Consider the following 26,236-nt stretch of genomic DNA (forward strand, 5'->3'; position numbering starts at 1 on the left):
TGCCCCCGCGCGTGCCTGACCCAATCCGCGCCGCAGCCCGCCTGTCCCCGCCCGGCTGTCTCCAGGGCGACTTCCCGCGCGCCCGGGGGCCTCCGAGCCCTGAGCGCCTCGGCGAGGGCTTCGCGGGAGGTCCCAACTCTATGGTCTGCGGAGGCGGAGCCTGCGGTCGGGTGCCTGACGGGCCGGCGGCGGGCGGGCCCAGGCTCCCATCATGGCGGCGGCGGCGGCGGCGGCGCCTCTCCGGCTCTGGCTCTGGGCTGTACTGCTTGTCCTAGCGGCCGCGGTTTACGAAGACCAAGTGGGCAAGTTTGATTGGTACGTGCGTGTGGGGCCTGTTCGGGAAATCTATGGCTATTTTGTCAGTACCAGTCTTGTGCCGGCTACAAGGAGGTCGGGGTTACAGGCAGCAGGACTGGCTGCAGAACCTGTGGGGCCCAGTGCAAAATGAAAATGTGGAACCCCCCGCCCGTTCAAAAGTTAAAGAGGTTTAAGATGGCCACAGCAGAGCATTAAACGGAGCGTCAGGGGCGCTTCTAAGCCAGTCTCTGTGTGACAGGTTGCAGGTTCGTGAAACGGGCCCTGACATTCAAGCGTGCTTGGGGTTCTGGTCAGAGGTCACCGTTCCTTCCTCCCCGTCAGGCCCTGTTTCTGTGACTGTCAGGTTCCTGATCTACTGGGTGTCGAGGGTCGACGGCCCCTCAGTGAACTCTCATTCTTCCTCGAATTGGCATCTCTTGGGTATGTGAACAGGGGCTTGGGTCTTACTACGAATCCTAAGCCGAGTGCCCTTTCTCCTCTCTTTCAGCCCAGCCCGGTCCTGGGCTCCGAACAGGGCCAGCAGGTCTCACACAGCCGGAGGTGCCGTTCATAGAGATGCCATTTACTCATTCACTTAGTTTTCCCTCCCTCCCGCCCCCTTCCTTAAGGCCCAGCAATTAAGAGGTGTACTTTTGTTGGAGACTAAATTTTGGAACTTAAGGGTTGTGTGACTTGAGAAAGTGACTTATCCGCTCTGTGCCAAGGTTTCTTTATCTGTAAAATGGGCTTATTCATAGTTCATTATTACCTACAGTAGTTGTAAGGATGAATGAGATCATTCTTTTAAGTTAGCACAATGCCTGGCTCATTGAGTGCAATTAGTGTTACCCATTGTTATTTCTATTCAGAGAACAGTTCATTCTTCAGAGCCTAGCTCAGATACCTCCTCCTCTGTGAAGTCTTTTCTGTATCAGATACATTGATTCCGTATTTGTTGCTTGCCTGTAATACGCCAACAATTGTTCTAGGTGCTGTGGACAGAGAGATAAGAAGGAGCTCAATCTGGTGGGGCAGTCGTATATGTATGTGATGTGAGACAGTGGGATAAATGCAGCATAAGTCATATTTTTAATGATGTGGGCAAATGCTCACAATGTAACGTGCGTATTACACATCTATAGCCTATATGCTAATGTTGTATGATTCCAACTTAGCGGAATACTAGGTATATATAATTTACAAATAGAAAAATAAACAGAAGGAAATATCCTGAAACATTAAAAAGTTTATGGTGGTGGCATTTAGGCATTTAAAATTTTTAAAAATACATTTATGTTTTTCACATTTTCTACAATGAGCAGACATTAATTCTTCTTCTTCTTCTTCTTTTTTTTTTTTTTTATTAGAGAAAGAGCGTGAGTGGGGAAGGGGCAAAGGGAGAGGAAGAGAGAGAGAGAGTCCTAAGCAGGCTCCATGCTCAATGATACATACAGGGCTTGATCTCACGACCCTGAGATCGTGACCTGAGCCGAAATCAAGAGTGGGATGCTTAATTGAGGCACCTAAGCGCCCCTAGCAGGCATTACTTTTACAGTCCAGATAAAAGATTAACAATATTTTAAAAGAGAGCATGGGAATTAGAGTCAGAAGGTCTTAGTCTTGTGTTTTATTTCTGACTGTAATTACTTGACCCCAGCAGACCTTACTTATCTGTACAATGAGAGTAATAATTTTTCTTGTAAAATGAAGTAATAACGCTTGTCCTCTGCGTTTCATAGAGTGTTAAATGGATATAGCGAGAATTAAGTATGTGAAAATACAGATAGAAATTGTCAAACGTCCTCTAAGCCTGTGTCTCTACTCTCTGCTTAGTTTCTTTCCTTTTTTTTTAATCAGACCAAACAACATCACAAGAGAAATTTCATGTAGATGCCACGTGTGTTTAGTTTGCCAGAGATGAGAGTACTTTTTCCTTAATGACAGTGTGCAAGCACCTCCTGTGTACTTGGTAGTGTGCCATTCGACGCTAATTATATTCCCTTTATGCTAAGAGAAGCGTGTTGAAAGTGATGGGATGTATTCCAAGGAAAGTATGAGTAATGATCAAGTGGATCCTGAACATGGAGTGGGCTTGAAAAGGCTGTAGAAAACAGAAGCTTGACCCAGTCTGTTTCTGTAGAAACAGAAACCCAACCCAGTTTCAGTGAAAAATTTGCATGATTTTTTTTCTCCAGGGGTCAGTGAAAATAGAAGGGCAAGTTGGATTGTATGCTTGTAGACAATAGGCTTTGTGTCTCTTCCCTCGTGTAATAGTCCCACTATTAATGAATACAGAGAGGACTAATGTTTGTTCCAGTAGGATTTAGGCCAGGTGTTCTTTTGGGTGGCACTTGAGATAATACGTGCTTGCATTTAGAAGTAAGGTTTGTGGGGGCGCCTAGGTGGCTCCGCTGGTTAAGCATCTGCCTTCGGCTCAGGTCCTGATACCAGGGTTCTGGGATTGAGCCCTGCGTTGGGCTCTGCATTCAGCACGGAGTCTGCTTGTCCCTCTCCTTCTCCCCCTCCCCCTGCTCACTCTCTCTGTCTCTCTCTCAAATAAATAAATAAATACATAAAATCTTAAAAAAAAAAAGAAGTAAGACTTGTGCTGCTTATCTTTTGGGGTGTATTCTCTCTTCTTGTTCCCTTGGCTTCTGACTCCGTTGCATAGAAATCTTGCTTTTGGTCAGATCTCATTAGCAGACATTCCTCACATGTCCTAAGATAGGTCTTTTCCCACAACATTTTGTGCAGGGATGATTTTGGCCCCTCACATTTCCCTGTCCTCTTCCTTAGGAGACAGCAGTATGTTGGGAAGCTCAAGTTTGCCTCCTTGGAATTTTCCCCTGGATCCAAGAAGTTGGTTGTGGCCACAGAGAAGAATGTGATTGCAGCATTAAATTCTCGGACTGGGGAGATATGTGAGTGACCTGCGTAGACCGGTTAGCTTGGGATGGAATGGCTGACCATAGTGAATCCAGAATGGCCCATGGCTTGTGTAGTCTTCCTGGCTGCTTACCAAGTAAGGGACATGTTGGCCAAAAGATGCATCTCTTACTGGATTCTTTTTTTTTTTTTTTTTAAAGATTATTTATTTATTTATTTTTGAGAGCGAGAGAATGAGAGAGAGAGAAAGCACATGAGCGGGGGAAGGGTTAGAGGGAGAAGCAGACTCCCTGCCGAGCAGGGAGCCCGATGCGGGACTCGATCCAGGGACTCCAGGATCATGACCTGAGCCGAAGGCAGTTGCCCAACCAACTGGGCCACCCAGGCGCCCTCTTACTGGATTCTGATACTTGTTTTTCAGTTGTGTTGTTTTTGGATATCAACTATTTTCCTATAACTGGCCTTTTTAGTTTAGCCTCTCAGCCTGAGTCCTAAGAGTTCTTAAGATATTTCAAAATACTTTTCTATTTCTCTTTTCTACTCTGCAGTAAAGATTTGGATGCCCCCCTTAAATTACTTATGCTGCTTTTATGGATGTTTTTAGGCACGAAATTATGGAAATATAATTTACGATCACTATTTTTCTTGTGAATCATAGAGATTCTGTTAGTTTTGTCTCATTTATAAGTTTGGGGTGGTAGAGGGTATGGGAAGTGAGGAGACTTCAGACTGGGACAGGAGTGGCTCCTCTCAAACATTCCTCCCCTCATTACCCAGTGAGTATGAAGGGATCATTGCCAGTTAGGTGTAATCCTTCTCTCCCTCGAAATAAAATGAGATACCGCAGTGCAAAGGCCTCTTTGGTTCTCTCCTACCTGTCTTCTTGGATCCCTCGCTCCAGTTTATAGTAACGTCTGCCTCATGTCTCTCAGTGTGGCGCCATGTTGACAAGGGCACGACAGAAGGGGCTGTGGATGCCATGCTGCTCTACGGACAAGGTAAGCACAGTCCTCTTTGGTCTCTGTCGTGATGTTGGCTCCATGTCCCCAGTTCTCGGTTCCTTCCTTTGTACCAGGTCTGTAGGGAAACCAGAAGACGTGTTCCCAAAAGAAAAGGACAAGTATTGCAAATAACTTCTATTCGCATCCATACCTCAGATGTACAGCCATTGCTCCCAGACCATCAGAGGAGGCCACAGAACACCAGTTGGGATAGGTGACTTCACCATGGTCTTTTCTCTTCCAGATGCAATCACTGTGTCCAATGGAGGCCGGATCATGCGTTCCTGGGAGACTAACATTGGGGGCCTGAACTGGGAGATTACCTTGGACAGTGGCAGGTAGAGGGCAAGAAGCTGTATTTCATCTAGGCTTGGCTCGAGGCTTTGCTAGAACACAGGTCTGTGTGGACAGCAATTCAGGATCTTAAGTTTTCTTGTTTATTTTTAAGATTTTATTTATTTATTTGAGACAGAGGATGAGAGACAGAGAGCGTGAGAGGGAGGAGGGTCAGAGGGAGAAGCAGACTCCCCGCTGAGCAGGGAGCCCGACGTGGGACTCGATCCCAGGACTCCAGGATCATGACCTGAGCCGAAGGCAGTTGCTCAAGCAACTGAGCCACCCAGGCGCCCTTTTTTTTTAATTTTTAAAAAACTTTTTTAAAGATTTTATTTATTTACTTGAGAGAGAGAATGAGAGACAGAGAGCATGAGAGGGAGGAGGGTTAGAGGGAGAAGCAGACTCCCAGCGATTCAGGATCTTTTGACTTTTTTTTTCGCATGGGCCACTGAAGAGCCAAAGAACATCAAACACCCCGTGTTTTGATGCTGAGGCCACGGAACACGTGGTTACTCTTGCCAGTGTTTATTGAGCACCTATTAGGTGCAGAGCCCTGTGCTCGGTGCAGTATTTATTCTTGCCCTTGAATACTGCTCCTAATCATACCGTGACGTGAGAACTGTGAATGTGCTAGGTATAGGAGTGTAATATAAACCTTTCAGCATTTTCATTTTATGTTGAGAGAACAGCTTGGGCTGCTGCTACGTCTTTGCTGGGGTTGTTTCAATTACAGGGTCGTTTGCAGTGGGGTACACCTCTTCTGATAGTAATTTATAACACTTGGCACGCCCCCAGGCAGTGGGAACCCACATGTGACCGTGGGAAGGTTTCTGTCGTCAAGAAACATATGGTCAGCTGGGGGAGGCAGGCACGTAGGCTGTAATGACAGTACGGGGTGAAGGATGCCATGGTGGAGGGACGGCCTGCCTGCTGGGAAGTCCTCGGGGAAGGAGGGGCTTCACGGGGCTTCAGGGAGACAGTAGAGCGGAGTGGTTGAAAGCGCAGCCTCCCAGGTCAGCTCACCAGAAGCAGAGCCAGTATGAGGATCCTGATGCGTTTGACCCCAAGGCCTGTTTTCTTACCTACCAAGCTACAGTGGTGGTGGTCCAGATTGCTCTAGTCTGAGACCCTGGAGGTGCCGGGCAGTGCTTACCCCTGTACCTGTGCTCAGTTTCCAGGCACTTGGGCTGGTAGGCCTGCAGGAATCAGTGAGGTACATTGCGGTCCTGAAGAAGACCACTCTTGCCCTGCATCATCTCTCCAGTGGGCACCTCAAGTGGGTGGAACATCTCCCTGAAAGGTAAGGCCACCTTCCCACCGAGTGATGGCTTCCTTGTCCTGCTGTCCCCAAGCTCCTGTTTCTCCCTGAGGGTTGAAGTGTTTGTTCTGACTCAGGCTCTCCTTACGTTGGCATCGCGTGTTGGGCTCACTAGATGTAGGCCGGCACTCAAAGGCTGTGCTCCTTCTGGCATTTCTTTGCAGTGAGGAGAAAATTCTCAAACGGGGCACTAGAGACAGTCCAGCAAGAGAGATGGCTCCTTGCTTACAGTCATAGCACTCTGGGCTTTTTGACTTCTAGTTCAAGTCCGACTGAGCCTTCATTTTTCTGATACGAATCAGAACAACTCAAGAAGAGCCCAGGGTAGGGACTGAGGGAGGTTTGAGATGGTTTCCAGAAGTCCTAGTTGTGGAAAGCATTGGAGCTGGGAAGGATCAGGACAGAGGGAGGATAGGAAAAGATTTGCTCAGATCTGTGGCCATTTTCAGGGTGTAAAAACTCAAATTCGAATGTGGCCAAGTGCGTGGCACCCCTGAGCAAAGCAGGCCCAGTGGGGATTGCGGGCAGCTGCAGTGTGCCTGGCTTACCTCCAGGGGGCAGCCGTACTTAGCCACTTGGAGCCCTATAGGTATGCCTAGCGGTGCCTCTCCTACTTTTTTTTTTTTTTTTAAAGATTTTATTTGTATATTTGACAGAGAGAGAGACAGTGAGAGAGGGAACACAGCAGGGGGAGTGGGAGAGGGAGAAGCAGGCTCCCCACTGAGCAGGGAGCCCGAGGCGGGGCTCGATCCCAGGACCCTGGGATCATGACCTGAGCTGAAGGCAGACGCTTAATGACTGAGCCACCCAGGCGCCCCGCCTCTCCTACTTTTTAAGGAGAGCTAGAAATCTGATTTTTACATGTAAAGTCTCAGTTCTAAATGTTGATGACTATTAGAAAAACAAAACAAAACTGGGAGCTAAACAAATCCTACTTGGGGACTGCTAGATTGTGACTAGAGGACCCCTGAGGGTGGGCCTATGGCTGAAGCTGTTGCTCCTTGCTTTTTCTTCCCTCTCTTAGTGACAGCATCCATTACCAGATGATGTATTCCTACGGGTCTGGGGTGGTGTGGGCCCTCGGAGTTGTTCCCTTCAGCCACGTGAACATCGTCAAGTTTAATGTGGAAGATGGAGAGATTGTTCAGCAGGTATGGCCAGGCGTCTGGCTTGAGGAGCCTTGCAGATTGTGGAGGGGAATAGATGGAGCCCTTCTTTGCCTCGGGGACCAGGGAACTTGGCAGACGCGAAAGCCATCCATGGTCCCTGTTTCTGGTCACTTGGAAGCTGCTTTCTCCCCATGGAACATTTGTTTAAAGCCCTCACATTCATGCATGGTGCTCTCCTGGGGTGGCTGGAAAATTATGTAGGTTTTTTTCATTGCCTGCGAGTTTCTTAGGAGGAAGTACTCTGAAATAGTGATAGGAAACCCCGTATGTCAAACACAGGAGAGAAACGGTTGTCTGAAGTATTGGGTCTTAAAAATGACCTGGTATATTTTTCCAGTGACCAGAAAGGAAACCCTGATTTTCCTCAGTTTTGGAGCTCGCAAGAAGTTGGGAGGGATGGGAAGAAGTCCTTTGGAACCAGCCATGGAGAACCTTTGAGCTTAGCCCCCATGAGATTGGTGGGGACCTTGCTGATGAGCAGGGAGGAAGATGTAAACATTCTCACAAACCTCCTGCTACGATGTCTTTCCTGTAGGTCAGGGTGTCAACCCCCTGGCTTCAGAGTCTCACTGGAGCCTGTGGTGTGGTGGATGAGGCTGTCCTGGTGTGCCCTGACCCGAGCTCACGGTCCCTCCAGACCTTGGCCCTGGAGACGGAGTGGGAGTTGAGACAGATCCCACTGCAGGTGAGAGGTAGTGTTGCTGCTCCCTGGCCCAAGGCCCTGCCTTTGTTGCTTGGAAAAGTCTCCCAGTGACGCTGCTTCCTTCCTGAGCCTTGCCAGTTGTTGGGAGAAGGTTAGGCTTCTGGCTGAACTGGTGTATGGGAAATGGGCCACTCTTCTCTTTAGGGAGCCTGGAGGGGGGCTTCTGGAGCTGCACGCCAAGGCCTGGTTACTTTCACTGGCAAAGTGGGGCTGAGGAAGGAGGCCTGGGACGGATCAGTGGATCAGTGACTTGCCTGAATGGAGCCCTGATCCTCTTTCTTCTTGCCCTGCAGTCTCTTGACTTAGAATTTGCAAGTGGATTCCAGCCCCGGGTCCTGCCCACACAGCCCAACCCAGTGGATCCTTCGCGGGCCCAGTTCTTCCTGCGGTTGTCCCCGAGCCACTGTGCTCTGCTGCAGTACCGTCGCGGAGTCCTGAGTCTGCTCAAAACCTTCCCACAGGTAACCGCAGGCAGCATGGCGCTAGGATGCGGGAGGATCTAGCCAAGGCATGCTACTGGAAAGCCCTGCCTCTGAATCTGTAGGTGTTTGCTCTGGATCCAGACATCTCTCTGTGTTTGGTTTGAGATGGGTTCACTTTAGCGCAGAAACGGAATACGTTTTCTTCTGAGAGTCACAAAGGATCTTTAGAGTAAAAGTGGCGCCTTCTCTGAGTCCACAGGAGAGTGGGGATGTTAATTCAAGCTTCCCTATGGGTACTAAAAACAGTGTGAAATTGAGGGCCAGCGTGTGCCTGTGTTGGAGGTAGGGGAAAGGCCTGTTTTCAGCTATAGATGCCCCTTGGGCCTCCCTCTGTTCTCAGGTGCCCTGGCTGCTGTGCTTCCAAGTCAGGAGCACTTTCAGCTCCAAGGCTGAGGGACCTCCCTGTAGAGATGCTCCTCTGTGAGGCTGCTGCTGGCTGGTATAGGCCCCATTTAGGAACTGACACTTTGCTTTATTCCCAGGCTGCCCTCGTGAGCTTTGCCACCACTGGGGAGAAGACAGTGGCTGCAGTCGTGACTTGTCGCAGTGAAATGGTGAGTATCGAGAGTAACAGCTAGCGCTTGGGGGTTCTCCTTCCTTATGTCTCCCAGGAGCCCTGAGAACTAAAAGTCGGGGCAGTTTGAACCCAGGGGGCAGGAAGCTGTTGAGAAGTAAGTTCTCACTTGCTCTATAGCGCTTTCAGCATCAGCAGCCCCCTTGTCCCCAGGAGTGGGACCCTCATAGTACAACCCACTTTCATCTGAGGCTGTTAGGAGCTACATAGGCTCTGTGAGCAGGAGTGAGGGGTGACGTTTGCCTTCTCCCAGGTGCTAAGATGACACAGAAGGGAGGACTTCATTTCGGTGACTGGGGGGTGACCCTGTGGGTCAAATGTTCTCTTCTGTCTTTCTCTTTTCCCTAGCAGAAGCCTAGCAGTTCTGAAGACGGGTCACTGGGGAGCTTTGCGGAGAAGCCCAGTGCTCAGGTACGGTGTGGCATTGGGCAGTGTGCTGGACCTGGGCCTCCGGGGAGGCTGGGAGTGGGTCTTCCGGAGTTCTCGGCCTCAGATGGGGTTTGCTGCTCGCCGTAAATCATGCTTGTCTGGATCCTTTGTAGTTGGGATGTCTGAAGTAGAATCCCTAGAACCTGTTCTTAACCACTTTTTCCTCCAGCTCTGTTGCCCCGTGTCTTCCGCGCCCCTGGCTCGTGTTGCTGAGCAGTGGTCTGTGCGGTTGGGCTGGAGCGGAGCATGGGCCCCCGGGCGGCGCACATCTGCTCTGTTTTCTGTGTCCTGAGCTCTTCTGAAGAGCTTTGTGATTTCCTTGCGGGGTCCTCCTTCTTTTGGGGAAGTCTGCTGTGCTGCACTGACTTCCTTCTGAAACAAGTATCGTGCTTGTTATTCTGTTTACTCACATACCTTGTTTCTGCCTTGGGATTTAGCTTTCTTTTTTCCTTTTATTTTCCTTCGTGTATATTTCTTCTCTTGGCCTGGTCCTTCTCTAGGGTAGTTAACCCCAATTCTTGGACTTCCTTTGTGGGGCTCGGCTTTGGGGGATCTCTTTATTGAGCCCTGCTGTCCGTACCCGTAGGACTCACTGACTTGCTTCAACCAGACCTACACCATTAATCTCTACTTAGTGGAGACAGGTCGGCGGCTGCTTGATACCACCATCACCTTCAGTCTGGAACAGAATGGCACTCGGCCAGAGCGGGTGAGTCAGAACCTTTGTCTTCAGGCTCCGTCCCGGGGGCTTCTCAGCATGGACCTCCCTTTCCTCACGGCCAGGCCTTGGGTCCTGGGTTAGGACTCTCTGGACATGGGCTCTAGTTCTTCCTGAGTAGCTGACTTGTTATAAGGCCCCGTGAATAGTAGTTGAAGCAGGTATCATTTATTCTAAGTGGTGAGTGTGCCAGGCACTGTGCTGAGCTCTTTGTTTACTCCCTAATTGATTTAGCTCTCTCACCAGCCTTGGTAAGTGCTTATTACTGCCCTTGTTTTACAAATGAAACTGGGCCTTGTGAGATCCAGGACCCTGTCCAGAGTCACAAGGCTCATAAGATGTCACCAGTGCCCCAGCCTGCACTTTCAGTCGGCGCCTATGTGGCCACTGTGCACATTTAGGGTGTTCTTCAGCCTCTCTGGGCTGTGGCTTCTTCGTCTCCAAAACGGAAGCTCTCACCCTGGCCTCCCCTCGCTCTGTGGGCTGTGACTGGAGCACAAGGGATGACGCGGTGCCCGGGAAGCACTCAGGTTCCCCCTTGGAGAGGTCTGAGCTGCAGTCTCGCACCACTGCCCTGGCTCTGATGCATTCATGTTACCTTCTTGGGGTCTAGATAGTAAGCTGTGTTGCTTAGACCTGTGTCTAAGACCCTGTGTCATGGGCCTTTAACAACTCCTGATGCCTTGAATTTGGGGGTCCGGTGCTCAGAGGCATTTGGATTCCGGCTGACTGCGGTCGTTGGGACTCTGCTTACAGCTCTACATCCAGGTGTTCTTGAAGAAGGACGACTCGGTGGGCTACCGGGCCTTGGTGCAGACAGAGGATCACCTGCTACTTTTCCTGCAGCAGCTGGGTGAGCAGACCTCATTCAGCTCATTTTTTTTTAGGCTGGCCCAGATTTCTAGTCAGACTATATTTTTGGGGCCATGGATTGGCTTCTGGGAGAGATTCCAGTGGAGTGTAGGCCTGAATACTTTTTAGAGCCATGTGCCATCTGCTTTTGAACAATCCCTTAGCATTCTAGGGTGGGGTCTGCTTCTCTGCCTGACAGGAGAGCTTCTGGAATCCCTGAGCCACAGAGAAGAGCCTTCAGGCGATGGGGGAGGCAGGCATGGCTTTCGTAACCAGGGTTTCTGTAGCAGGGAAGGTGGTGCTGTGGGGCCGGGAGGAGTCGTTGGCGGAGGTGGTGTGCCTGGAGATGGTGGATCTGCCCCTGACGGGTGCGCAGGCTGAGCTGGAAGGAGAATTCGGCAAGAAGGCAGGTATGCACAGAGAACGCTGGGACGGCACTGTGGCTGGGGGTGCTGCTCTGGGAATGGGTCTGGTAGTTAGACCGCAAGGGATGCTGGCTCACGTCATCCCCGGCTTCCCCGGGCGCAGTCTTTTTGCCCATGTGCGTGCAACTAGCTCTGCGACCAGTTTCCAGTGCCTTCGTGGCCACGTGGTTTGGGTAACCATTCTTTTCTCTGAAAGGAGCCACTTAGGAACCCCTCTGTGGAAAGATCCTGAGGAAAAAGAGTCTTAACTTAGTAGTATCATAGCTACCACTGCCTCAGTACCTCAGATCTGCCAGGCAGATGTGTCACGCCTTGTTCCCCAGGCACCAGCCATGTCTTTCTGGAGAGGCGTGACTGGGTTGATGGGGTTGTGGTAACCGGCGGTGCCCTCTGGCGCCTGCCAGTCCCAAGCCCAAGGGTGGAGTCGGTTCCTTCCGTGCTGGTCAGTCCTGCCTCCCGCCTCTTCCTCCCTTCCCTTCACCTTGCTCTGCAGCCGTATTTACTGAGGGCCTCCTCTGGGCCAGGCACCCCGGTAGGCATTGCGGGTTTTCTTGAGCTGAGGATTAATTTGACTTTACTGTTTATTTCTGCTGCCCGGATCCAGCAATTCAAGGTAAAATCTGCTTCCTGCTGCCTTGTTGTTCGTTGCTTGCCCACGTGGCTAGCTTTTGGTAAATTCTTTGTTTTTCCTGACCTGCGTCAGTGAGGTACATAGTGTGTGTGCATGGACCGCTGTGCCTGTGATTTGTCCTGTTTGCCCCTCACTTCTCTTCCTTGAGCTGAGGTTGCCGGGGAGTAGAACACACAAAGGCACTCCTTTTTAGTGAGCACTCACTGTGGACCCCGCATGGTGTGAAGTCTTGTGTGCAGGTCATGTGGTCTTCGGACTACTTGCGATTTTACACACGGGGACCCAGAGGCCAGAGGTTACGTACGTTTCCGGGTCATCCAGCTAATAAGTAGTAGAGCTGGGATTTTAATCCAGGCTGCCAGACTCCAGACGCCATGCTGTTTACTCATGCCGCCTCGTTCTGGTGGCCACATTGACCCTGAGGGGGAGACTTGAGGGTGGCGTCCTCATTGACAGTGTCAGGGGTGAATGATAGCCATGGGGGTTGGTGGCACATAGGTCTCTTGGGTGTAGGGTTAATAGCGGACAGGCTGGGAGTAGAGCCGTGGGTAAGGGAAATGCCTGTCTGTGGCACACTTACCTCTGCATCCTGCACCCCCACACGCCCCCCCTTCTGGTTTTGTTGTGGCACTCGGATGCCTTCCTCTGACCATTCTGGATGTGGGCTGTGGTGGAGACATGCTCAGCATGGCCGCGTCCTGCATGGCTGATCCCTGACCTCCTGGTCTCCTCTTCCAAGATGCCAGGAGGTAGGGGTATTGTGAGCCAGGAAAATAGGTTTTGGAAGTTCCTGCATGGCTGTACCCGAGTGTGAGAGTGGTAGCTTCAGATAAAGGACTGCCCTTTGGGCTTGCAGCCTGGTGTGTGGATGACTTGAGTGCTCCACAGGAGTGGGAGAGACCCCTCATTAGAAGAAGCCCCTTGCTGGAAACACCTAGTCTGATGAGGGGTGACCCTCAGTTGTGTTACCTTTTCCTTGACACCAGACGGCTTGCTGGGGATGTTCCTGAAACGCCTCTCGTCCCAGCTCATCCTGCTGCAGGCGTGGACTTCCCACCTCTGGAAGATGTTTTACGACGCTCGAAAGCCCCGAAGTCAGATTAAGAATGAGATCAACATTGACACCCTAGCCAGAGATGAATTTAATCTCCAGAAGATGATGGTGATGGTGACAGCCTCGGGCAAGGTGAGAGGGTTTTAAGCCCTGGGTACCGAACCTTCTGAGGTTCCGTGAGTGAGAAATAAAAAGTATTTGGTGGGGGATAGCGCTGGTTCTAATTTCTAAGGACAGAATCAGTTCTTCGGTTTGTCTTTCTAGTAGTGAGCCAGTTATTTGTTTATCTTGCAGCTTTTTGGCATTGAGAGCAGCTCTGGCACCATCCTGTGGAAACAGTATCTCCCCAATGTCAAGCCAGACTCCTCCTTTAAACTGATGGTCCAGAGGACTACTGCCCATTTCCCCCACCCCCCACAGTGCACCCTCCTGGTAAAGGACAAGGTGAGGCTGTCCTCCTTGGATTTGAGCCAGAGTGGGTGTGGCTTTTTAGTGTTCTGTAAGTTGAATTTCGCCTGGGCCTTTGGAATTCTGGGAGGGCTAGGGACAGGTGTTCAGGGGTTAGAGCTCTGTTTGTCTGAGTGGAGGAAGCATCCAGGACCGATGGGGGTTGACTCTGGAGGGTGTGTGATGTCACCAGACCTGTAACGAGCCAGCTCTCCTCCTTCCCAAATACAGGCCGCTGTTACCAGCTGAGCGGCTACTTTCCCTTTAGACGAGGGAGAGCAGGACGCAAAGCTATTTATTTCTGCCTCCCAGAATTAGCTGGATTTTTGTGGATTCACTCTAGCGCCATTAGAAAGGGGCACTTTCTCTCTCTCTCTCCCTCTCCCTCTGTCCCTCCCCCTGCTTGTGCCCTCTCGCTCGCTCACTCTCAAATAATAAAAATAAAATCTTTTTTAAAGAAAGGGTGGGGGGCGCTGGGTGGCTCAGTGAGTTAAGTGTCTGCCTTCGGCTCAGGTCATGGTCTCAGGGTCCTGGGATCGAGCCCCACATCAGCCTCCCTACTCAGCGGGGAGCCTGCTTCTCCCTCTCTCTCTCTGCCCCTCCCCCTGCTTGTGCTCTTTCACTCTCTCTCTCTCAATTAATAAAAATAAAATCTTTAGGGTGCCTGGGTGGCTCAGTTGGTTAAGCGACTGCCTTCGGCTCAGGTCATGATCCTGGAGTCCCGGGATCGAGTCCCATATCGGGCTCCCTGCTCAGCGGGGAGTCTGCTTCTCCCTCTGACCCTCTTCCCTCTTGTGCTCTCTCTCATTGTCTCTCTCTCAAATAAATAAATAAAATCTTTAAAAAATAAATAAAATCTTAAAAAAAAAGAAAGGGCACTTTCTAGGCTTGGTAGGCACCACTGGAATGGCTGCCCGGGGTTAGTGAAATGGTACTTGACCGTTTTTTGGTTTTTTTTAAATAATATTTTATTTATTTATTTGGAAAGAGAGACAGCAAGAGTGAGAGACAGAACACAAGCAGGGGGAATGGGAGAGGGAGAAACAGCCTTCCCGCTGAGCAGGGAGCCCGATGTGGGGCTCGATCCCAGGACCCTGGGATCATGACCTGAGCCGAAGGCAGATGCTTAACGACTGAGCCACCCAGGTGCCCCGGTACTTGACCGTTTTGTTTGTTCCTCAGCGTGTCCGGTACTTGGGTAGCTTTGGAGCCACAGGGGCAATTTAACTGTTTCCCTTCTGACACGTTAGCCTCGGTTCACCTTCAGGCAAAACTATTTTGCGCAAATAGGGAATCCACGCAGAGGGGTCCCGGGAGTTTGTCACGGTTGAGCTAAAGTCCCAGCTCTCCAGATTTACCCTTAGCACTTGCGTCCTTTCCCTGCTGCTGGAGTCTGACAGTTTGCTTGTCTGTGTCAGGAGACGGGAATGAGTTCTCTGTATGTCTTCAATCCCATCTTTGGCAAGTGGAGTCAGGTGGTTCCCCCACTGCTGAAGCGGCCCATCTTGCAGTCTTTGCTTCTCCCCATCATGGATCAAGACTATGCCAAGGTGCTGCTGTTGATCGATGATGAGTATAAGGTATGAGTCTTGAGAGTGGCTGGAGAGCACCTGGGGGGGGTCGGGTGCGGGGAGGGTGGTCCCGCAGCAGCTCGTGGCCAGAGCTGGAGCTCTGCAGTCAGCACGTGTATGGGCTTGAAGGGCATCATCCTGCAGCTGTGGAAACTCAGGCTCTTAGCAAAAGTAGATTTGAGCCCTATTTGGGTTCAGTGGACTTTAATTCTTTTAAGACTGACTTTTATTCTTAAGGCTTTTTGATGGCGAATGGTAATGAAGCTTGAGCAACTGTGCACAGAGCACCCTTTTCCTTTAACACTTTCCTCGGCCTTTCTGGGGTTTTCAAGGTCACGGCGTTCCCAGCCACTCGGAATGTCTTGCGACAGCTACATGAGCTTGCCCCTTCCATCTTCTTCTATTTGGTGGATGCAGAACAGGGACGCCTATGTGGATATCGACTTCGAAAGGTAGGGAAGGCACCTCTTGGCAGGACCTTCCGTGGGAGGGTTATAAGTGTTTTTTGACTATTTGGCTAAGAAGTGGATTATACTATTCATTCTGTTGTAAGTGTGGATCACTATAGTCCTGATGTCTGATTCGTAGTCCTTTTCGTATTGAGCAGCAACTACATGGCAGGCAAGATTCTACTTACTGTGAAGAGAGTAGTGCCCAATAGAAGACATTTCTGTCCCATGGAGGGGTTTTGTTTTTTTTTTTAAGTTTTATTTATTTCAGATCGAGGGAAAGAGAGCATGTGAGCGGTGGGAGGGGCAGAGGGAGAGGGAGGAGGAGAGAATCCTTAAGCAGAGTCCTTGCTAAGCATGGAGCCCGACATGGGGCTCAATCCCAGGACCCTGAGATCATGACCTGAGCTGAAATCAAGAGCCATCCGCTTAACCAACTGAGCCACCCAGGCACCGCCCCCTTGGAGTTTTTATTCCATGTTCCTTTTCTATAGCAGAGAGAAGGGATGTTGTTGTCCATTCTTGAGAGGGTGGGAGGTGGGAATGGGGATTGAGTAATGAGTTGTACTTTCGGTATGAAGATGACGTTATTGACCCATTCTTGACAGAATGCTTTGAATCTTATTTTTAGAAATGGGATTGATTTGCTCTAATGCTGATGTACTTGAGTCTAGCATTAGCAAACAGTGATAGACGCTGGCCCTGAGGGCCAGCTCTGAGGTTCACAGGGGGCTGGCCTTCCTGCAGACAGGAGGGATTGGGGCATGTACTCACCAGAGGCCCTGCATCCTGTCCCACAGGGCCTTTTGAGAGACAATGCAGCATAGAGCTTAAGAGCTTGGACCCAGCTGCCTGAGTGTGAAGCCAAGCTCTATCACTTATTAACTTCGTGACCTTGGGCCCATGACTTCTCTGGCCCTTTGTTTTCTTTTTCTTTCCTTTTTTTTTTTTTTTTTTTTTTGGCCCTCTGTTTTCTTGCCTATAAAATAAGATGATAGAGGACCTACACCGTAAGGTTGTCGTGAAGAGTCAGGGAGTTAACATATTTAAATCACACGAAGCAATGCCTGGCACATGGCAAATGCCATCTAAGTTTTAGCTGTTGTGGTCTTAAAAATGCAGTGTCCTTTCTTGATATTTTGTAGCAGCTGGCCTTTCCAGGAGCAGCATGGGAGGTAGTCTCCCCAGAAAACATGTTCTTTACCCTTGTGGGTGAAAAAAAATTGTCCTCTCAAGTTGAAAGAAGAGATGGCTCTTTGTGAATAGAGGGGAGCAAGCTCCCGGGTGTCATGATCAGTAGAGTCCTGAGGACATGGGAAGAAACAGTGGCCAAGGGAAGACAATACACATAGACACAGTATGGATGGATAATAACATTTTTTTTTTTAAAGATTTTATTTATTTATTTGAGAGAGAGAGAGAATGAGAGATAGAAAGCACAAGAGGGAAGAGGGTCAGAGGGAGAAGCAGACTCCCCGCTGAGCAGGAAGCCCGACGCGGGACTCGATCCCGGGACTCCAGGATCACGACTGAGCCGAAGGCAGTCGCCTAACCAACTGAGCCACCCAGGCGCCCCTGGATAATAACATATTTAACCATGGGGTGCCTGGGTGGCTCTGTCCGTTAAATGTTCTACTCTTGGTTTTGGCTCAGGTCATGATCTCAGCATCATGAGATTGAGCCTGCATTGGGCTCCATGTTCAGTGTGTGGAGTCTGCTTAAGATTCTTTCTCCCTCTCCCTCTGCCCCTGCAGCTCATGTGTGCTCGCATGCTCTCTTTGTCTCAAATAAATAAGTTTAAGAAGAAATAATGTATTTAACCATGAAACTTTGTGAATTGGTTTTCTTTGACTATAAAGAACATTTCATATAATGTTTCAAGGTCCCTGCCAGCTTAGTAATTTACTGCTGGCCTCAGATACAGGAATCGTAGCTATTAGTAGTAAGTGGTAAACTTTCCTTGGATATTTCCTACTCAAATAAACAACGGGATACCACGGAACATTCCTCTCTTTTCTTCCTAGCTCTAGTATCTTGCCTAATCAAACTGAGAGTTCTAAAACGTCTGCACAAACTAGATCCTTTTTGCTCTTTTCCTAGGAGCTCTGATTTCTGTTTCTTTGGGCACAAAGCCCCCAAATAAAGGAGTGTGGGATGTATCCGGCTACAGCTGTCACAGGTCTAAGTGTGCCCTCCAGATTATAAGTGTTGGCTCTCTTGCCCTGGCCCTAGGATCTTACCACTGAGCTGAGTTGGGAGCTGACTATTCCCCCAGAAGTGCAGCGCATCGTCAAGGTGAAGGGAAAGCGCAGCAGTGAGCACGTTCACTCCCAGGGCCGCGTGATGGGGGACCGCAGCGTGCTCTATAAGGTATGGTTCTGCAGTTTGGTGCCAAGCAGAAGGGCAAGGGTTTGGATTCGGGCTCTAGGATTTGGTAGCTACTTGATCTTGAGTGAGTCATTTCATTCCTTTGAGCCTTAATTTATTGTCTGTCAAATGAGTATAACGTGCCCTCCTCATGGGGTTGTAGTGATGATCATATGATGCTCATGCGTAGCATAGTACCTGGCCTAAGGCTGCCACCCAGTAGATGTTAGCTCTTACTGTTAGTGATAGTGCTGATAGAACTTTCTGGGGTTAAGCCTTCGTTGATCCATTAGAAACTCCATCTCTGTGATCCAGCACTGGTTAGTGGTGAAGGAGGGGGACAGAGAGGTGGCACTGCAAGATGTTGGGAGAGAAGGCAGTCTTGTAGTGGTGCGTGGTCATTCGTTACCCCCTCTGCAGAGTGCGGGCTGAGTTGGAGGAGATGTGATGGAGCAGGGTAGCATGGCCAAGGCAGCTGATGGGGAGGCTGCTTCACAGGGCGTGGGGCAACACCGCAGGCTGCCGGCTGGCTGGACTGTCTGGGTACAGACCTGGCTCTGTCCCACACCAGCCACTCATCCTGGGTCGTTTGTCGCAGGATTGCTTTGAAGATTAATGATAACAGGTAACTTGGTTAAAACAGTGCCATCTGCGTAGTTAACATTATTAGTGCTCGTGATTTGAAATCTTTAGTGATGGATGCCTTCCATGCTGCAGTCAGTTTGACTTATTCAGAACGGCCAAAATAATACAAATTCTAAAGTACATTTGATTGTACTAGAAAAAGTATGTTCTTTATGTAATTTTACCTTTATGAGTTAAAATTTACTAAGAGTACTTGTGTTTTTCTATGTTGAAAAAAATAGAGTAGGGCTTTTTTGGATTTGTATTCATCACACACATTTTTTAGTTTAGTTTTTTTTTTCAATAAGCTTTGTTTTGGCCTAATTTTAGATTTACAGGAAAGCTGCAAAGATGGTACATTGAATTTGCATGTACGCATTACCTGGTTTCCCCTGGTGGGGCTGTGGTACATCTGTCTGAACTAAGAAACCAGCATCAGTACAAGACTGTTAACTGAAGTCCACACTTTCTCAGGGTTTCACCAGTTTTCCCACTAAGGTCCCTTTCTGCCTCAGGCCCAGCCCCGGGCCCTACACTTCACGGACATGCCACGTTTCTCTAAGTCTCCTCTGTCCTGTTTAGTCTTTCATGACCTTGATAGATTTGAAGGGTACTAGACAGGTGTTTGGTAGACAATTTTGGTTTGTCTGATGTTTTTCTCATGGCTAGACTGTGGTTACAGGTTTAGGAGGAATACCACAGAGGGGAAGCTGTACTTTTTTTGGTGGGGGGAGGTTGCTAGCAGGATGTCAGGCACTCTTTTAGAGTCTGGGATACATCAGTGAACAAAATAGACAAAATTGAGGCTGTTACTATATTCAGGAGATGCCAAAAACAAAATAAATAGATAAACATACAGCATATCAAAGGGTAACTAGTTCTATAGAAGAACAAAACTGAGAAGAGGGGAGGGGAAGCCGGGATTGGAAGGGGTGCAATTTAAAATAGGTTAAGGAGGGTCTCACTGAGATAGTGACACCTCAGGAAGGTGGAAGGTTAGTGCGTGACATCAGGGGAAGAGCTTTCTGGACAGGAAGGCTGGAGTGGACCTGGAGTGTTCCAGAAACAGCAAGGGGGACAGTATGACTAGAGTGGGGTAAGCGGGGACAGTCCAGGTTGCTGAGGTCAGAGCGTGGTGGGACGTATCACGGCCACCACTCTGGCCGTGATGTTGAGTGAGCTAGAGTGCCCGTGGGAAGTTGGGAGCATGGGGAGGCCTACGGGGAGCAGGCTTTAGGTAGAGGCAGGACAGCATTCCCTTTGGGATATATCAGGTTTGAGGTGGGACATTTAAGAGATACTGAGATGGCAGCCTGTTAGAGTCTGGAGTTCAGGGAGGGTATAGCGTGGGTATGTAACCTTGGCCACTGCCAGCACCCGTGGTTGGTGTGTGACCACAAGAGCGAGTGTAGACAATGTCCAGGAGACTGGGGAGATGAGGAGCCTGCAGAATAGACTGAGGAGGAGGGGCCAGTGGGGTGGAGGAAAACCGGGGGCCATGTGTCCTAAATGCCAGGTGGAGAAAGTGGTGTTTTTTTTTTTTAAAGATTTTATTTATTTATTAGAGAGCGAGCACAAGCAGGGGGGAACGGCAGGGAGAGGGAGAAGCAGGCTCCCCGCTGAGCAGGGAGCCTGATGCCGCGCTCAATCCCAGGACCCTGGGATCATGACCTGAGCCTAAGGCAGACGCTTAACCCAGTGAGCCACCCAGGCGCCCCGAGAAAGTGTTTTGAGGAGGGGCCATCACCTGTGTCGCCTTGTACTAGCAGGTCAGGTGAGACGAGGACTGAGACTCGTCTGTTGGTTTAAGGGTGGGGCGGGTACCGGTGCAGAGAACCCACATTGCCGGAGCAGTGGCTTAGCTCAGTGAGTGGGCAGGTTGGATTGTATCTTGAGTTAACCATTTGCTGCGTCTGCGGCGTGAGCAAGTTGCTTTACGACCTGCAGCCTTTCCTCACCTACCGCCTGTGCGTGACCAAAGCTCCATTGCGAGGTTGTTTGTGGGAGTCCGTGAGGTGAGGTGGGCAGAGCACCGGGCGTAGCACGTGGCACCCGGGGGACTCTAACCAAGGGCAGTGATGACGAGCTCCGAGGACAAGCTCTTCTAGCCAGGAAACCCGATTCCTCCGCCAGGCCAGTGGGCTCCAGGTCTGCCTCTCTGCCCAGGGCTCACAGCACAGCGGAGCTTGTGATTGGCCATCGTGGTGCTGAAGGCGCTCTTCTCTCCTCCCAGAGCTTGAACCCCAACCTGCTGGCCGTGGTGACAGAAAGCACAGACGTACACCATGAGCGCACCTTCATTGGCATCTTCCTCGTCGATGGCGTCACCGGGCGCATCATCCACTCCTCCGTGCAGAGGAAAGCCAAGGGCCCCGTCCACATTGTACACTCAGAGAACTGGGTGGTGGTAAGAGTCGCAGATGTGTGGTGTCAGTCCCAGGTTCACGACCCAGCCAAGACCTGTGTCTCAAATCCCTTCCTTGCCTCTTGTTCCAGAAACCAGGGGCCTCTCTGTGTTTCTGTAGGATCCAAACCCCTGGATGGCAGTTGAGGTGCTGGTTAGGAGGCTCGGCTCAGGAATTAGACCGCCTCAGGCTCGCGGCAGCCCTTCCCTTTCCCCACTGTGCGACCTTGAAGTGGTTATTGAGCTCTCTGTGTTGCATCACTCGTGAAGGAGGGTTAGGAGAGCGTGCTCTGGTCTGGGTTGGAACAACCCACGTGATAAGCACTCAGACCCTTGCTATTTTTGTTTTTGTTTTTTTTTTAAGATTTTATTTATTTTTTTGAGAGAGAGAGAATGAGAGATAGAGAGCACGAGAGGGAAGAGGGTCAGAGGGTCAGAGGGAGAAGCAGACTCGCTGCCGAGCAGGGAGCCCGATGCGGGACTCGATCCCTGGACTCCAGGATCATGACCTGAGCCGAAGGCAGTCGCTTAACCAACTGAGCCACCCAGGCGCCCGACTCTTGCTATTGTTATTTTGACTTCTGAGTATCTTGAGAACTCCTTTGTCTTATGGTGAACTTCGGGTAAAGCTAGTTAAAACTACCCTGAAAGTTAGTAAACTTGGTAGCAAGGAAGAAAACTGTGATGCTGGGTGGCTTTCTTTCCTTCCTGGACGTGTAGCTCATGCATGGAAAGAAAGGTGCCTTCCCGCATCATACCCCTTTCCAGCCAAAGTGGCAGCTAAGTCCTCAGCTGCCGCCCCTCTCTTCAGTACCAGTACTGGAACACCAAGGCCCGGCGCAACGAGTTTACCGCGCTGGAGCTCTACGAGGGCACCGAGCAATACAACGCCACCGCCTTCAGCTCCCTGGACCGCCCCCAGCTGCCCCAGGTCCTCCAGCAGTCCTACATCTTCCCCTCCTCCATCAGCGCCATGGAAGCCACCATCACCGAGCGGGGCATCACCAGCCGGCACCTGCTTAGTAAGTGACCAGGGGAGGGTCTCCGAGGTGACAGTCTCCATAGGGTGCCACACTGAAGGACACAGCTGGAGGTGCATCGCTGGCACAATCCTGTTTTAACCACTAGGGGAGGCGAGGGAGGAGGGCTTAATTTCAGCAGGAAAAGATCCTTAGTCCAGCTTTGCCGCCTCTAAGAGATTGACCTGACTCTTATTTCTTCCCTTTTTGTTTGTTTGTTTGTTTGTTTGTTTTTAATACTTTTTTATTGTTAATCACCATACATTACATCATTAGTTTTTGATGTAGTGTTCCATGATGTTTGTTTGTTTGGGAGAGAGTGCATGTGCGCAACATGGGGGGCGGTGGGGGGAGGGGCAGAGGGAGAGGGAGAGAGAATCTTAAGCAGCCTCCCCGCTGAGCAGAGCTGCACATGGGCTCGATCCCATGACCCGGCTTGTTTCTCTGCAGTTGGGCTGCCTTCCGGAGCAATTCTTTCCCTTCCTAAGGCCTTGTTGGATCCCCGCCGTCCCGAGATCCCAACAGAACAAAGCAGGTGAGACACTTGCAGGTGGTACTGAAGGCTCTGACCCTAAGGAATGTGACCTGTTGATGAAGTTTGGTCCTCAGCCTGCTGTGTGCTGGGGGCTGGGGCCAGGGCTGGGAACAAGTCTGATGAAAACCTCTCCCTTCATGGAGCTTAACATGCTGTTGGGGGGTTGAGATGGATGCCACATAAGATAAGCAAGAGAAATGATACTACGTTAGGTATTTGTAAATGCTACAGAGAAAAAATTAAGGGCCCGGGGCTCTGGAGGGGTAGGAGGGTATGAGGGGGTGTAACTTGAGAGGGTGGCCTGGGGATGCCTCTCTGGGAAGGTGACTGTGGAGTGAAGACTTGGAGGTGGTCAGAAGCCAGCCTATGGCTGTCCGGGGGTGGACTTCTCAGGTAGCGGAGAGCCGTGCCCGTGCCCTGAGACCATGGCTGGCGAGCCAGAGGCAGGGAGGAGGTCACACTGGCTGCAGCAGCTGGTGGGGGTGGGGGGATGTGAGGAAGGGAGGGCGCTAATGGGGCTGGGTCATGTGGGGAAGCCAATAGCTCGTCACAGTTAGCATTCAGTTTTGTATTGCCAGCCGTCATTTGCATATTTTCTCACCTCCATCCCGAATTATGTTCACTTAGGGGTGTGGGGAACTGAGCAGTGTGGGGAGAGAGCAGATCTATGTTTGCACAGGAGGTTTCGGGGGAGTGTGGTTTGGAGAGCAGGGTGGCTGAAGCTGGGGAGCACGTGGGGTGAGCCCAGGGTTTTCTGAGGAGTGTGGACCGAGGTACTCTGAGCCAAGAGCAGGAATTGGCCTAGTGGCTCCACGTGCGGGTTTTAGAATGGCCCTGACTTCCACCTCTAGTGTGAAATACTGGCTATCATTAGATTTAGAACAGGGTAGGAATCCAGATCTACCCTCTACACAGGTTTCTGTCTTGTAGCCCTTGCTAACATTCAGCTGCTAAATTTTTAACTACCTGATACAAGTAGACCTTGAAGGAAAATTTGAGGCTAGATATGTGGCCTGGAAAGCTCCCAGGACTCAGAAAGGGCAGCCAAGAGATCCCCTTGCCGCAGTTTGGAATGCTGGTCCTGGCTGGTGTTTTGCAGGGAGGAGAACCTGATCCCGTATTCCCCAGATGTGCAGATACACGCAGAGCGATTCATTAACTACAACCAGACGGTTTCTCGAATGCGAGGTATCTACACAGCTCCCTCAGGCCTGGAGTCCACTTGTTTGGTGAGTAGAGCCCCCAGCCAGCATGTGCAGCAGCTGCTCTTGGGTTCACGCTTGGGAGGCAGCTGAGGATTCCGTTTCCTTTCTGACCAGAGTGTGGGGTCGCGGTGGACCCTTGGCTACCTCTCCTACGTACTTCTCGTTGCCTCCGTCTTCCAGGTTGTGGCCTACGGTTTGGACATTTACCAAACTCGAGTCTACCCATCCAAGCAGTTTGACGTCCTGAAGGATGACTATGACTATGTGCTCATCAGCAGTGTCCTCTTTGGCCTGGTGTTTGCCACCATGATAACCAAGAGACTGGCGCAGGTGAAGCTCCTGAATCGGGCCTGGCGGTAAGGACGCAGGACCCCACTGCCGGAGAGCGGAGAGCTCGGGGCAGCGAGGGCCGGACGGGGAGCTCCAGCTGCGGTGGGACGGGTCAGGCGAGGACGGGTGTCGGGTGTCCATCTCAGCTGAGTCGTGGGAAGAAGCTGGACTCTCGCGGAGCCTCCTTGGGACAGGTTTGCCGCAGCGTCGGTTGCGGAGGGAGGCTGGACTCTCCGCCGGGAATCTCAAAGCATCTCGATGGACTTGCCCTCAAAGTCTGAAGGCCGTCACCCTGTTTGCTTCCTTTGCCCATCCGTGAATGTTGTTGTTTCTTTACTAAGTCCCCTGGCAGATTTTTCTCTTTTGTGAGGCCTGCTTCAGTTGATTTTGGTTCGCCTTTTGTGTTTCCCAGGCTTATCCAGAAATCCTTCTGACTATTTCCCTGCCTCATGTTTCAAAGTCAGGAGGGAACTCTCATTGATAACTCCACCTCATAGGTGCTTTTGCTCTTTTATGTGTGGGAGAAAGAAGATACATGCTTAGTTGAGGCTTAAAGACGGATCCAGCCTCTCATGGATTCTCTCCAAAGAGTTGAGGAATCTATATGGCATCAAAATTTACTTTAAGCCTCTAGTTTGGAGGCTCTCATTCATCAGGTGGGGCCACCCAGTTCTTGCTGCAGTTTATCACAAGTCAGGCACGTCATAGTTTTCTGGTTTGTCAGTCATTGCCCACCCTTTGCATCTAAGGTGTGTCCGAGCCAAGGCCGCCTTAATACTACTGAATCGCCTGAACCTGCAAGAGATTTTAAGGGAGGAGAGACTCTACCCGTTTCACGGTACCTCCTAACCTCTCAGTTCACCCTCAGGCTGGTCTAGCCCTCTTCTGGCCTAGTTAGAGCCAGTCGTCTTGTTTAAGAACTTCATTATTTATTTTTTACTTTTAGATGTAAATTCATGAGTGCATCACATTTCTACTAAAGAGAGATTTTAAATGTTAATGCTGTAACCTTCGCAACTTTAAAAGAGGGGAGGGCTGGATGGGGGTAGGAAACTGACGTGTTGTGGATGAAGTGTTGCCAAGTGGCTGGGCTGTTGTCTCTGTGACAAATGGAAAAAGTCCTAAAAGTTTCCTCTGTGCCCAGATCTGGGGAATGATGGCGTTTTTCTTTCCTGTGAAGGATGAAATGTGCAGAGGAGACCATCTCTAGCCTTGTGGGGAGAGCGGTTCGATCAGGTGTCTCAATAAAGCAGATGATGAATGTTACGAATGGGCAGTCCTTTTTTGTGGTGTGGGACTTGGAGGTGACTTCTGCATTAGAGGGGGCCGAAAGCTGTGCAGACACAGAGTTTATTTTAATAGGAAAACATGCCAATTTAATCATACAAGAGTTGTGTTGTTATTATTTTTAAGATTTTATTTAAGGGGGGAGGGGCAGAGGGAGAGGGACAAGCAGAAACCCTGTTGAGCAGGGAGCCTGACACGGGGCTCGATCCCAGGACCCTGAGATCATGATGTGAGCCGAAGTCAGACGCTTAACTGACTGAGCCACCCAGGTGCCCCGAGTTGAGTTATTTAAAAACAAAACTTTGAAATCTTTTGTGCTGCTGGTAGATGATGCTAGTGGAAGGAAGAAAAATGAGAGTCATTTTATTTGAGTAATAAAATTGTGAAGTTGATCTTAATGAGTCAGTGAGCATCTAAGTATCTCCAGAAAAAACAGCCATCGATTCATCCTGACTCAAAGCATGGTTGGTTTAAAGTGTCCTGAGAGAAGGGAACATGTACAAGTTAAAAAAGATTCTGCCCTAGTTTTGAGGAAGCCCGGCTGGAGTCTCGACTGTCCCAGAAGAAGTACGCTCAAGCAGCACAGCCCCCCAGTCTGCTAGATGCTAGTTTTTATTTACCTATGTATGTGCCAGAATCCGAAAGAACAAGCTAAGTGGAGGGAAGTTACCTGCCTTTTTGTAAAAGGCCCCGTATTTTGGCTTTAATCATTACCATTTTACTGAAAGTTCTCTCAAAGCAGGTGCTTGGAAGAGCCAATGCTAACGGCATCCGTGGTCCTGTGTCTGCCTTGTCATTTCTCCACCTCTCCTCGTCTTAAAGCCACACTTGGTTGACTAGCTTCGCTCAGCCTCTACCTGTGGCTTTTGACCCCGTTGCCCGCCAGTGCGCTGATCTGTTTTCCTGTCTTCCTCTATTTCTGTGCATCTCCCTTGAACCATCTGTTTCCCCCAACTTCATTAATTAGGTTCACTTGGAGCCCCCTGCAATGTGTCACTTAAAAAATTAAGTTCTTCAGTATTTTTTATGTCATCTTTTTTATTGGTCAATATTCAAGATCTTTCGGTGTAAAAATTTTCAGCTAAATAATATTTAGTGATTCTCAGTCCCTGTTGGGAATAAT

The 26,236-nt window shown here is 50.1% G+C and overlaps 1 protein-coding gene across 3 annotated transcripts; it reads left to right on the forward strand.

Moving 5' to 3' along the window:
• The first annotated feature begins 197 nt into the window (after positions 1–197).
• EMC1 (ER membrane protein complex subunit 1) lies at positions 198–25,092 on the forward strand. Of its 3 annotated transcripts, none has more exons than XM_028108461.2 (23): positions 198–315; positions 3,094–3,218; positions 4,116–4,181; positions 4,429–4,522; positions 5,692–5,820; positions 6,863–6,989; positions 7,543–7,692; positions 8,004–8,171; positions 8,675–8,746; positions 9,115–9,177; positions 9,782–9,904; positions 10,670–10,766; positions 11,053–11,175; positions 12,808–13,007; positions 13,170–13,319; positions 14,741–14,902; positions 15,226–15,345; positions 17,575–17,712; positions 20,567–20,740; positions 21,549–21,759; positions 22,207–22,291; positions 23,391–23,520; positions 23,677–25,092. In XM_028108461.2, exons 1-23 carry the CDS (start codon positions 212–214, stop codon positions 23,854–23,856), a joined length of 2,991 nt encoding a protein of 996 aa, XP_027964262.1. In that variant the 5' UTR covers positions 198–211; the 3' UTR covers positions 23,857–25,092. The 3 variants fall into 3 exon arrangements, with proteins under 3 accessions (XP_027964262.1, XP_027964264.1, XP_027964263.1); XM_028108463.2 differs by having other exon boundaries at positions 11,056–11,175; XM_028108462.2 differs by having other exon boundaries at positions 9,118–9,177.
• The last annotated feature ends 1,144 nt before the right edge of the window (positions 25,093–26,236 follow it).

This window comes from Eumetopias jubatus, unplaced genomic scaffold (assembly GCF_037043125.1).
Source record: "Eumetopias jubatus isolate StellerSeaLion01/CBP00866 unplaced genomic scaffold, mEumJub1_p1.0 scaffold_4, whole genome shotgun sequence".
Taxonomy (NCBI): domain Eukaryota; kingdom Metazoa; phylum Chordata; class Mammalia; order Carnivora; family Otariidae; genus Eumetopias; species Eumetopias jubatus.